Here is a 14,243-nt window from a genome sequence, read left to right on the forward strand (position 1 = left end):
ATGACTCCAAGGTCACAAACGAGGTCTCATTAATATCAGAAGTTGCGTGCACAACACAAAGGAATTAGCTGCGGGATCAGAGAAATCCCGTAGTCATGCACAAACCCATCACGGTTCGCACTTCGTACGACACGAGTGGAAGTTTGCGCCGACACGAAGGGCAAACAGTCATTAGATGACGGATTACATTAGAATGCAGTGCACATGAAAGGAAGTAATATGAGACCCAAGTATCAACATATCATAATCACAATAACCACAAGAAAACATGCAGCCCATTTATAGAAATCATGGAAATAGTTAAGTAATTCACCGTGAGGCCGGAAGAGGACATTCGCAATAACAGAACAGTTACATTTATGAATTTGGCATGCAGACATCGCTCAGAACTATAATCGCGTTTCACTGCATATACAGTGTAGGCCTATTAATTTATGTACGATAGCAAGTTGTTTTGTTGCAATGCTGTATTAGTCGTGAACTTTCAATAATTTATATTGCTAAAATTTAATTAATCACTAAATTACTGAACGAGGAGTTAGAACTCCGGTGGTCTCTTATCATAGAATGGATGAAAATTAAATCGGTACACAAGAACCTTATTTATCCGAATTAAGTGGGACTAGAAGTGATCCGCATTTTCGAAATTCCGGATAATCCGGAAAGCACTAAAACAAATACAGTAACATTTTATACAATCTATAAATATAAGTTGTACAGTAATTCCTTTTTCCAATTGTACAAAAAATATCAGAACACTTTCCTTACATTTATGACTGTTTTATGGACTAAAATAATGTGTGAAGTGTGTTTGCGCGCAGCACGATCACGAACATTTCTGCCGGTGTAGGCCATTAGGTTGTCCAGCTGCATTGTTGCCTCTCTATGAGTCATTGTTTCTTCTGGTGGAGCGCTGGTTTCGTTTTCGAATTCACCACCAGTGAATTAATAGTGCGTTGCATTCAGAAGAGCATGGGTTCGAATCCCACCTCGGCCGTCCTGGGAATGGCTTTCCACGGTTTCCCATTCTCAATTCCAGGCGAACGTCGGGGCGGCACCATTGATAGACCGTGGCCGAATTGCTTCCATTTCCGGTCATTAACAATCCTTGGCGGAAAAAAACATTCAAGAGTCTACGCCGTAAACGAAATACTATACAAGTAAAAAAACACACTATTTTCGATTCGGATAAACCGGAGATCCGAATTAATGAGGGCCGGATAAACCAGTTTCTTGTGTATTTTGAACTGTGATTCATTTCCTGTGAAAATAGAGATTTGCAACTGAAATGCAATCTTTAAGTCTCACTTTAAAAAATCGCGATTTTGTTACACAGTTTTGCTGGACAACCTCGTCTCGCTGACACGTACGATAGTCGGGCCAAGGCTTTCAAGCAATGCGTGGATATTTTGCAGCCGGCAAGGTCGCATAATACTGCCCGTGTCCAAGTCAAAAAGTGATAGAATTGTATTTAAATATTTACATTTAGTATTATTTACTAAGACACTGGGGGCATGACTGGTAACTGTAAAGACGGCAGCCACCATAACCATGTCCGGGAACCGTTCTTTATTTCCCTGAAGTCAGACGTTGAGGTTTATGTAGCTTCTATGTACGCTTAGCAAGCAGTTACTGCTATTTCCTGGTTCAGTTCGATGTCCTCACTTAGGGTCAGTGCCAAGCACCGCAGTGGCCCATCAGCTACAGGCTACCATGGCCGACCTGCACCACAGTTAAGTTTTCAGTCACGAACAGCTTTTCGTAAAGAATCATCTTTTCCTAGAGGATTATCTGAAAAGAGTAATGCACTGCACTCTTACCACCAAAAACATGCCGCCATCTTAAGAAACCATGCGTTCAGAGTGTTCGAGCACATCACTTCTTTCAGTCCACCCTTTCAATACGTATTATTCACTGTTTTAGTGAAATAGTTTTAATTTTAAATGCCGCTCTTCCTCCTAGCTTCTAGATAAAACTAAAATGGTCTTGGGAAATCGAACTATACGTAATGTGACGTCACAAGGACCACGAAACAAATGACGGCACAACACCGCAAACACTCAGTCTCGATTGCCAGTACTTCCTACCACAGGAGAGACAAGAGGCCGTCCCAGCGCGAAATCACGCCAACTACTTAGGGTAGGCCTCCACCAAAATACAAGTCACAAGACCGAGAAGCGATTGAATCTGGGCAAAACCAAGGTTAAAAAGAACTCAACAGAAGGTGGATCCAGGTGAATAGGATAGAACAATTCACTGGAAACACCACGAGACACCATAAATAGTTTAAATTACTTAAACATGTAATAAATTAAGAATATTTAAAAAGGAGAATAATGCCCATAAATAATTTCATTAAATAAAAAACGAAATTAAAGTAAATAAATTAATAAAAGCGTTAAAAGAAATTAATTCATGCATCGAAATCTTAAAAAAAAGGATATTCCAATATTATAGTTGAAACGTACCGGGTACATCTTAGGTTCCAATTACAAAACTTTAAAATGTGCTACTTGATGACTTAATCACAATTCCTTTAATACCTTTTAAAAATTTTTACACACGAGCTGCAGTTCTTAGTTTAAAAATCCTTTAAATCGATGGTCATAGGCCTATGACTATACCAGTTGAGAGCTCTCAAGAACTAAAGTTAGAAAAGCTTGGTAGCCCTTTCAGTAGACAAAATTTCTATCAGAAGAATGAAGTGCATAATAATTACGACTCCTTTTTAGAGGTCACTCAAGGAAAACTAAACAGAAGGGAAGGTGAAACATTACAACAAACAAATTTAAAAGAACCATAAATGGCAGAAGGCGAAGAGGAGACTTGAAAAGTCCGCGACGTACATGTAAAAGTCTTCTGAAAGGAGATAATACCGATAGTCCACATAATGAAAATATTGAGTAATTTCAACTCTTTATTAATGAATAATAATAATAATAATAATAATAATAATAATAATAATAATAATAATAATAATAATAATGGTAAATGAATAAATGATACAGGATAGAAAAGACATAACACAGAATACTGTCACTAAATAGTTAGAAATTTTAACTATATAATACCAAGTTGAACTCAGCAAAATTTTGATGCAATACTAGGCATAAGACTTCCTTAAAATTTATTAAAAATCTGCTGTAGATGTAACATTCCCATCCTTAATTAGCAATAATATGTCCATTTATAGATTAAAATGTTTTGTCCTTTTTTTGAAGATTATGTTCTGGCATATCCTTGATAAAGCGAGGATCTTCAAAAGGCAGAAGTATTCAGTCAGCAGTATGTAAAGATTGTTGGTTACAAGGGTAATGTCCAGATAGGGGAGGTGAGTAATACTAAAGAAGTATTAACATTTACCTATGATGACAATGACATTTACAGTAAGATACAAATGTTGAAAACTAGAAAAGCAGCTGGAATTGATAAGATTTCTGGGGATATACTAAAGGCAATGGGTTGGGATAGAGTACCATATCTGAAGTACTTGTTTGATTATTGCTTGGTTGAAGGAGCTATACCAAATGAATGCAGAGTTGCTATAGTAGCCCCTGTGTATAAAGGAAAGGGTGATAGACATGAAGCTGAAAATTACAGCCCAGTCAGTTTGACATGCATTGCATGTAAGCGTTGGGAAGACATTCTTTCTGATTATATTAGACATGTTTGCGAAATTAATAACTGGTTTGACAGAAGGCAGTTTGGGTTTAGGAAAGGTTATTCCACTGAAGCTCAGCTTGTAGGATTTCAGCAAGATATAGCAGATATCTTGGATTCAGGAGGCCAAATGGACTGTATTGCGATTGATTTATCTAAGGCATTTGATATGGCAGATCATGAAAGACTACTGGCAAAAATGAGTGCTATTGGACTAGCAAAAATAGTGACTCAATGAGTGGCTATGTTTCTAGAATATAGAACTCAGAGAATTAGAGTAGGCGAAGCTTTATCTGACCCTGTAATAATTAAGAAGGGAAATCCTCAAGGCAGTATTATTGGACCTTTACGTATATCAATGATATGTGTAAAGAAGTGGAGTCAGAGATAAGGCTGTTTGCAGATGATGTTATTCTGTACAGACTAATAAATAAGTTACAAGATTGTGAGTGGCTGCAGGGTGACCTCGATAGTGATGTGAGATCGACGGTGGGCAATGGTATGATGATAAACGGGGTTAAAAGTCAGGTTGTGAGTTTCACAAATAGGAAAAGTCCTCTCAGTTTTAATTACTGCGTTGATGGGGTGAAAGTTCCTTTTGGGGATCATTGTAAGTACCTAGGTGTTAATATAAGAAAAGACCTTCATTGGGGTAATCACATAAATATGATTGTTAATAAAGGGTACAGATCTCTGCACATGGTTATGAGGGTATTTGGGGGTTGTAGTAAGGATGTAAAGGAGAGGGCATATAAGTCTCCGGTAAGACCCCAACTGGAGTATGGTTCCAATATATGGGGCCCTCACCAGGGTTACTTGATTCTAGAACTGGGAAAAATCCAAAGAAAAGCAGCTCGATTTGTTCTGGGTGATTTCCGACAAAAGAGGGAAATGTTCAATAATTTTCCAATTTCTTTGCGATCATTTAAGAAAAGGCTAGTAGATAGGGAATCTGCCGCCTGGGCGACTGCCCTAAATGCAGATCAGTAGTGATTGATTGAAGGAAACTGTAAAAGACTGCCCTAATGATGAACAACATAAAACAATTAACATAGGGGAGTGTATGGCTCCTACAGGTCTACCAGAAATGCGTTCCAGGAAAGAGTATAATGGAATTTGCATATCTCTATCGGCGATCAACGATGACCAATATCATGCGAATAGGCTGAAGTCAAACTTCAAAAAAACATTTTCCCATTGCCAAGGTAAAGATGCATTTTGAGCTAAAAAATGGGTAGCTAAGTAATTTCTTAGTGCACTAGCTGTTGACTTATCGTTTATAGATAAATGTTGTGCTGGTATTACAGAATATTGATTACCGGCGGAATTCCTTGGTATGTACTCAAGACCTTCGCGTTTGCGGACGTAATTTTGGAGAACACAAGCAGCTTTAATTATGTCGTTTACCTTTTCCGGATCTCTGCATTGTATAGGGCCACTTAAAACTGTAATCCTCTCAGCCGCCATTACAAAAGCACAGTAAATAGTTTTCCTTCCTTGGCTTAATGTGTAATTGAGGATTCTTTTCACATTACCTAACACCTTTTGTGGATAGGACCTCATCAGGAAACGTGATCAAGGGAATGCTCTATCTGCTGCAAAATAGTAGGAAAAAGGACAACCTTTCTCGTCGTATCTTAATGGTCAGGGGCAGGGATATCAAGCCCATGCGTGATCCAGTTTCTCATTGCGGAAACACGAAATATGCCTTCATCACTGTTTCTCCCAGCAAATCTAGTTTCAATAGTCGTGAATTAACCATCGGAAGCCAGTAAGATAATCGAGTTGTCTGATTTGTAATTAAAATTAGTGGAACCTGTATTAGGCAATTTCTCAATTTTGACGTCTTTTCCGTCGAATGCCCCTATACAGTTTGGAAGATTCCACAATGACTGAAATCGTTGAGCAATAGTTTTCCATTGTTGATGATTCGGTACACTCAAGTATTCTTCATTCAAACTGTTCCATATGATTGTTGTAGTCTCCTCTAAAAATGCACCCAACTTTACTCTGTCCTCTGCAGAAGTATAGTGAAAGAGGCATAAACGTTCCTCCATTTGCTAAATACCTGAAAAATCCTAATACTAGCCATCTGTACTTATTTTACATAAATTATAATTGTATAGGTATTAATAATTTATTATATGTATTTCTGCATTCAAGTACACCTAGGGTACCCTATTTTAATTTTGAGGGATTAATTTTTGTTTAAGTGTCTGAATGTAATGAATGATGGAAGAATATGTACGTCGCATGAAACCTGGTCCGAGAAGCTATACTATTTGGCAGACGCGATCCAGTTCACTCTTCCATTTATCAAGGCATTGTGTAAGTTCGGGGAACTTGCCTGAAGTAGCCCAAGGGGATGACAGTGTCACTGAACAAAACTCTGTATTTCCAGGGTCACAACCACCACCACCACCGCCGCTTCCTCCAACTGTGAAACCTCGTCCAGTGAACGACACACCGAGCCAGCATCAAAGCATGTAAAGAAACATGTCGCACGGAACGATGCATTTGATAACACATTAATTGAATATTTTGAGCCAAAGTGGGAAACTTTCTACGACTACACATGAGGATACAAGTGGCAATCCAAGGAGTGAGGCTCTGAAATTGTTTTTACTGCCAGATCTCGCGTCAATGACAGATATTCAAGTGAGAATTTAAAATGCCTTGAAACTATTGACGATGTATGTTGCCATCTACCCACCTCTCTAGCAACTCAGCATCCAGAACTTCACTTCCATCTTTCTCCCGTTCTTCTGGTGACCTTTCATCCATACATCAAGCTCTCAGCCTAACCTCGCAGAGTTTTCAGTGTGAACGAACCAAAACAGGATTCAAGAGGATGTTTTGAAGCAGTTGGCAACCTATGAACCTTCATACTGAGCAAATGGAACAAGCATTATGTTAATTTTTTCCCTTTTAGAATTATTTTCTAAGCTTTTAATTTTTTTTATAAAAATAAAGTTCACTTCTTACCGGAGAGTTATTAGCACTCTTTCCTCAGCACACACATATTCCCTCATATTTGTATTTCGCTGTCGAATGGCAGACGCAATAAGCTGCACCAAGTCCATATAACGTTTTGGTCATACGATAAAAAGAAATAAATTTAGCATCCGTTTGTTCGAGCTCCTTTGCTGCTATGACTAATAAAATCTGCAGTGGGTGCTCTTTTTCAAGATATGAGTGAACCCAATACCTTCTTTTATTTTTTCTCCTGAAATAATGAAACACAAACATGTCTTCTTCGTCACTTAAGTCAGTTGTTGACATTATAGCAAAATTGAGAAGCGATCTAGCGATTTATAAATGGCTAATTAGGAAGAATCCCTCACCGTACAGTAGCTTCATGTGTGGAGCCGAGTCACTGTTCAGTTACTAACCAGTTTGCGATCCCGGTTACAAACCAGTCAGGTTTCTAATGAGTAGCTCCGTGTGCAGAGGGCGTAATCCACAACGCTTTTCGAGAGACAATGACAACTCGTAACGGTGACGCAACGCATCTCTAATCTTATCAATACACATTGTCTTGTCACAACAATGACATAGCCGTTATAAGGTGATGCAACTGCAACAATAGCAAGAATAACAGTTACGAGAAGCAGGATAAATGCATTACGTTAAAGAAAATGAAGCCCCAAAAGTACAATAGCACCTTCAATATTCAGTAGAAAAAAATGAGTTAGCTACCAAGAAACATAATAATAATAATAATAATAATAATAATAATAATAATAATAATAATAATAATAATAATAATAATAATAATAATAATAATAATAAAGCAAGGAAATTACGTTAAGAAGACCACAGTTGAGAACCTCAAATTTAAATATTAACAATAATAATAAAGTGGAGAACAGTTTTGATACCGGAGAAGACACCAGGTTTGTTCTTGTTTCAAAGTACATACCAAATATCACTTTGGAATTTGGGGGGGAACACTTTTAAACTACGGTACTTCAAATATTATTTGAACCGATGAACCCAAATTTTGAAATATGTTTCACTCAATACCACAGGAACTAACTGCTGTATAGCAGTCGGACATGACTGTTTGAATTAGTGGGAACTTCTTGTGCCAAGACGGTCATGGTAGACGAGATACCTTCACTAAAATATGAAGTTTTCAAAATTTACCGACGAAGAGGTCCATTAATAATCCTTACAGGCACCCTATTATTAAATAATAGTGCATCACAGGGTTTGCATTACACTGTACTAATCACTTACTTGAATAACTTATCACACAGTGGATACAATGCAAGTAACTAGGGCGGTAAGTCTTAATGGCTAGACGGAGCGGCTCCCAAGCACGTCGACAGTAGACTATCGCAAATTACAGCTCGTCGTCCAATCAAGATATTGTACATTCCACACACACTAAAAGTTTAAATGTTCCTATGTTGCAGTTCCACTGCTGGAGGAAGGAGCCAGCTATGTGTTCCAAGTGGTAGCTACCTCACACAACGATCACCAAGCGGCCAGCAACAAGGTGCTTGTTCATGTCCCTGGCTCCCGGAGAATGCGCGCCATTGCAGTCGCCGTGGCGATAGGAGCAGTGTTCCTTGTCGTGGTGGGAGCGGCTTCGTGGTACGTGAGGCAGCTGTACCTGAGACGGCACAAGGAGGGCTCTTACTAGTGTACATATCACTTTCTGTATTCTATTTTATTTATTTGACAATAAAATCTAAGACTTGTTCAGAGAAATAAACAGTGACGCAGTTACAATGCCCTCAACCAAAGTTGCACGAGAAGGGCGGATCTGTTTTAGTATCGTACCGGATCACCGGGTGTAGTCGTGTGTCGGTATCGCTTGTATATTAGTAACGTTCATGACCTTTCGTGTTTGCCTCCGGGATGACAATGTGCTTCACTTCGATGCAAAATATGAAAAATGCTGTAGTGAACGGTTCGGAGCTTCATAATTCTTCCCGCATGCTGGCTTTAAATGGAACTATGTATCTTGTGACGTCACAACCAGGCGGCCATTCGAACTCTAGCCGGAAGATATCTAGTGTGTTTCTATCGGATTTGCGCGGTGATATGCAACTGAACACAACATAACAGCGGTATGAACTTCCCCTACCACAAACTTTAACCTCGCTTTCAGTGAGGCCAGCTGCAAGTTGGTACCAGATGTGCGAGTGCGATACCTCTGTCCAGCAGAAAGTAAACCCACAAGAAGCATAAATACAGGAGAAACGCGTCATAAAAGAGTACGCTATTCAGTTGTGATTAAGTAACACAAAATCAATTTACTGTTCATTTTAAGCCTTTAGTCAAAATACTTTAAGATTGGAGGTCCTACGAATGTTTCGCTATCTTGTGTAAATGCCCAAAATTACTGCATAATTCTCTCCAAAGACCGAAAACATTCCCTCTCCTACAAAGCGAATGAGCGAGATTTTGGATTTTGGGGGAAACTAGTCCAATATCTGTTTATTAATCGAGATTAAATGTGGAAGTATGCTATCTGGTTGTGGTTTCAGTCTGTATGAAGGTTTTTATTTACTTTTTCCTGAAATGGTTGATTTGCTTTAAGATTTTAAGTTCTAAATTACTTCTTTCAACTGAAATGAAATGGAAAAGTAGAGTAGTAAATTATATAACTGAAGAAAACCAAAATCGTTTACAGTACTTTATTGTGCTTGGAATAAGGACTCAGATATTCACATGGCGTTCGACATCTATTTTTATCTGGTAAGGTATGCATGGGGGTTCTACACATGAAGGGAAAGTGGCAATTACTGTTACTACTATAAACACGCAGAAAAAATTAAAAACGTAGCGCTACGTAGTGTAGTGGTGAGCCACCCCCGAAAGCACTGCCACGAAACTTGAAAAGTAGTACGAGGGCTCGAACGTGGTTCAGGTCCCACCTCCGACGACCCCGAAGTGGTTTTCCATGGGTGCCCACTTCTCCTCCAGGCAAATGCCGGGATAATACCTAACTTGAAGCCAGGCAGCTTCCATCCCTCTTCCTTGTCTATCCCTCCACAAGGCCCCTGTCCCTCCTCACTTGAGACGGTAGAGGGTAACGGATTAAGAAACGCCGCGGCTACCATCCAGCTGCTTGCTCGTCATATGGTTGAGTTTTGTAGTGTAAACTCGAAATGTGACACCAGAGATCGTACGACATGGAGTGTTGAATGGACGTTTTACCGCCCTTCAAAACTGAGGCTACCACTACCACTGTTCCAGTCAATCAGTGGCATTACATTACACCCGTGAAGAGTAACAGCGTTTTGTTGTGACCTTGACAATCAGCTTGGCCATTCCGTGAAAGAAAAACGGTATCGCTTTTTCCTGAAACATTGATTTTATTCCTCAAAGTTAAGTGAAAGAAATAACACACGCATCAGAGGGCATGGGAAGGGAAGTCGGCGCAAGTAGGCCAATTCATATGACAAGTGTCATGCAAAATATTATTTGATACGCACGAAAATAAATTTCAAAGAAACATACGTGTGAAATGATACGCCATTGCCCTTTAATCACAAAGACTGGCATTTTCCATCAGAGAAGTACATACTCCACCACTCCAATTTATCGGGAAGCTCCAGTAGTGAAGCACCTAACAAGCTAGCTTTTGGCAAACAGCGCGCTCGCATGCAACTGCAGCGCCAGTGAATTGTTGTCTATTAATTGCTCTCTCGTTCGTCACGACGGAAGTAGTTATAATTGAGGGGTTCAGCCTCCACCTCACGGAATGTGCCGACTAAGAGTGCATGCTTAACCTCACATAACGTCACTTGAAAAGTAGGGCGGCTGACTAAGAGCGCGCTCTTAACCTCACATGTCCTTATGTTGGCTACGTATCTAAGTTCAACCTTACAGACCTTGTGTTCGACCCCAGGCCTGAGGGCGTTAATCGTACAGACCTTAGTTCGAAGCCTAAGAGTACAAGCTTAATCTAAGAGACTCAAATACCCGGCTTAACCGCATAAGAGTGTAAGCTTAACCTAACAGACTTAAAGTTCAATACCCGGGCTAAATGCATAAAAGTGCAAGTCTAGCGTTATGCTGACCACGCGTTAACCTAACCTAACCTAACCTCCCAGGCTAACCACATAAGAGTTTAAGCTTAACTTAACAGAATTTAAGTTCGATACTCGGACTAACTGCATAAAAGTGCAGGCTTGACCTTATACTGCCCAGGCGTTAATCTAACCCACTACCCTTCCCTTCAGCCTGGCTATAAGTGCATTCTTAACCTCACGCTGACCAGGCGTTAACCTAACCGACTACCCTTCCCTTCAGCCTGGCTATAAGTGCAGGCTTAACCTTACGCTGACCAGGCGTTAACCTAACGGGTTGCCTTTCCCTACACCCGCGCTAAAAGTGGATGCTTAACCTTGCGTTGGCCAGGCGTCAATCTAAAAGGCTGCCCTTTCCTACACTACATTAGACGCTACGCGTTGCACTAATAGGACTAGAGAGATGGTGTAAGCTTTATTCATAGGAGCAACCTCAGGGTCTTAGAGCTTGTGACAAAATTAAAGTGAAAACCCCCTCCTTTATTATACTTTTGGACTTGGTATCTCTACCTTAGAAATTTGCGAAACTGAACCTTTCACCAAGGTATGGACTAAATTTATTTTATCAACGTTTGTGGGCCTGTTCACCTCTGCGCGGTCTCGGAGCAGTCATGAACTTGCCGTGTAATCTCTTATTCTAGGCGCGGTATGAGCACGCATCTTCCCTGGCGATTTAAGCGTGGCTTGATAAAAGGAGAGTTGTTGATCGCCGACTGGGAAAGATGGAGGTTGGTTGTGCTTTGAACTCGCACTTCGTCGAGAACTCAAGAACCACGATGGACAAAGGATAGAAGGAACTATCCTCCCGGGGCATTTCTTGGAGAGTTTTTTCTGGAATATCTTGGTAACTGATACATCCTCCAAAATTTATTTTATTATACTTTGAAAAGTGTGATAATCACATGGCCTCGTGGTCGCCTACATTGGATATCTCATCTGAAACTTCAAGACTGTAAGTTCCGCATTATTTGTTACTCTGGGAGTTGTTTTGAACTGGGAACCTCGCCTCTTCAACTGCAATTGATCTCGCTTTAAAAAGATTTATTTACGTTTGGTGTTCAAGAAGTTCTAAACCAGTGTTTTTAATTTTTCGGAGAAATGACTTTCGTTTAATCATTAATGTTTACGGCGCTCTAGAAGCTACGTCTAACATGTTTCCAACCTGTTAATGGTTTTCTGAAAGTTAATGAATTTTATGTTATAATTCGGCAGTACCTTAACTACATTACGATTATTCTGGGCATTTGAAATTCAAATAATAATAATAATAATAATAATAATAATAATGATAATTTTGCTGTGAGGTAAACTAGCGAGGAAGTTTTCACAAGGACTTTAGTAATTGCAGCATTGCTTGTTCCTTTTGGGGTTTTGAAGTATTTATTTCCTTATTTTGTCCATTTTTAGTTTCTTTCTTATCCGCTTTTCTTTTGTTTTTACTTTATTTGCATTGTCGTGCTCGTGTCTTATGATTGGGTTATCCTAGTTATGGCGCTGACCTGGCGCCTTGGTGATGATTATTGTTTCGGTGTTGCGATTTGCTTCGTTTTGGCGGGATACCCTGGGTGTCGTCCTCACCTTCCTGTGCCTTTTCGCTGTTTGCTTGTGAAAACTCCTCGAGAGAAAAGTCTCCAGTCTAGAAAATTTTAATTTATTGTAAAATGTTAGAGACCTTCTAAAGGTCTGTGAATTTGAGCAAATTGTTATACAGGGGTGTAAGCTTAAACATTTTTTCTTCTTAAATCTTGTAGGGGTATTGGCCGATTCCTGCGCACGCTCGTTAACTGCTTTTGAAAAACTAGTTTGTTCTGAGGATGTTCAGTTTAAAATTTTACTTAATTATTTTCCTAAATACAATTTCGTTATTTATTTAAATGGTATTGTGTTGTTCTTGGAGTACTTGATCAAGTTTTAATACAGTAACCACGTTGCACGGTTGGTTACCACCTGCACTGTTCGTGGTAAGGTATATTTATTTATATTTTTCCTTCTTGTTGTGCTGTTATGGTCATATGTGCTTCCACATTTGTTGTATTTATTTGCTGACCGCACTGGGCGATTTGAGGAGATCGTGGGACTGGCTCAAGCTGAACTTGGAACAAGATGGCGCCTACACACATTGTATTAATGGGACTAGGGAGCTGGTGTAAGGCTTAATACATATGCTTTATTCATAAGAGTGTAATATTAATTATTATTTCCCTTTCTTCTTAGTTTTCTGGTTAACGACATTGTATCCCCGTTAATTTTTTCGTATTTTTGTTACCCCAATACATATCTATTGTAATAGATCGTTGAAAACAAGACAACTGTTTTGTAGAATATCCGTTAATTTTTTCCACATTTTAGCGAGTGCAACAGGATAAAATGGCGCGTTTTGGAAATATTCCCTCGAGTTTCCTGATAATTCTAAAGAATCTTGTATTGAATTAAAATCTTTTTCTTGTTGGAAATAATTATAATTATAAATTGTTGCTTCCAATCTTCTTATTCCATTCTCATTAGCTAACTAAGAAGAAAGAGTTTATTTTAATCTTTTATCTGGACAATTTTAAAAATCTATAATATGGTTTCCAAGCTGTTTGTCAACTCCTGGGCTTGTTTAAATGCTTGTTTATTTTTACTCTAGAATTAGAATTTAACCAATTTAGACAATTTTTTCCACAGAATTATTATTATTAACTATTACATTACAATCTTCTTTATATTCTCCTTGCTTTCGAAAATTAACATTATTTATTGAATATTTGCTCACTTCTTCTTTGTTAAAAATACCTCAAAAATCTCGCGTTATATCTAAATATAAGATAGTGTTCTTTTTTCAGTTCTTTTAAAATGTGTAGTAATTCGGTTAAAAGTTTATTTATTTTTACATCTGATATTTCTATACTATTTGGAATAACAACTGGATTCGAGTATTTTTATTTATAATATCTATACCTTTTTAAAAATCTGTTCAACACCTTTAATTGCTTGTGTATTAGGATTTAATAAGTATGGTATTGCTTTAACTCCATGTCTTGCTAAATTAAGATTAGGAAACTTACTTCTTAAAGGAACTTACTTATTAAAGGAAACGCATGAATTTTTAAAATACATTTTCCGTTTTTTATTCACCTTGGTTGTTCCCTTTGCAATCGGTAGAATCTGTAATTTTATCAATCATAATATTATCCCAAAAAAGATTCTGTAATTGGTTTAAATTATTGTAATTTTTGTTCACCATTTGTGTAACTAATATCTCCAATATTATTAATAAGATTCGAGTTATTTAAATTCACTGTAAGTAGCCATAATCAAAATCTTTCGTTGGTTGGTTTTGTTTTATTACCTAATAAATCTGTAATGGAGTTTTTATTTGTTGCAATAGAATTTCTGTTTTCAAGTTCCCTTTATTACGTAGAAAAACTAGTTGGAATATTGTTAGAAATTTTCATTCACTTGTAATTGTTAGAACTTTTAAAGAAACCTGCAAAAATAGAGGTAGGTGAAACTGGGGTAGTTGAAAGAGAAGTAAGGTGAAAATTATACGTA

General features: G+C 38.3%; 1 protein-coding gene across 1 annotated transcript in view; it reads left to right on the forward strand.

Moving 5' to 3' along the window:
• Nucleotides 1-14,054, forward strand: part of LOC137502171 (uncharacterized) — a 123,055-nt gene extending 109,001 nt beyond the window's left edge. The window contains exon 3 of the mRNA XM_068229183.1: nt 8,082-14,054. Coding sequence (XP_068085284.1) covers nt 8,082-8,311 — 230 coding nt within the window. The 3' untranslated portion in view covers nt 8,312-14,054. The remainder of the gene's footprint in view (nt 1-8,081) is intronic.
• The last annotated feature ends 189 nt before the right edge of the window (nt 14,055-14,243 follow it).

This window comes from Anabrus simplex, chromosome 9 (assembly GCF_040414725.1).
Source record: "Anabrus simplex isolate iqAnaSimp1 chromosome 9, ASM4041472v1, whole genome shotgun sequence".
Lineage (NCBI taxonomy): Eukaryota > Metazoa > Arthropoda > Insecta > Orthoptera > Tettigoniidae > Anabrus > Anabrus simplex.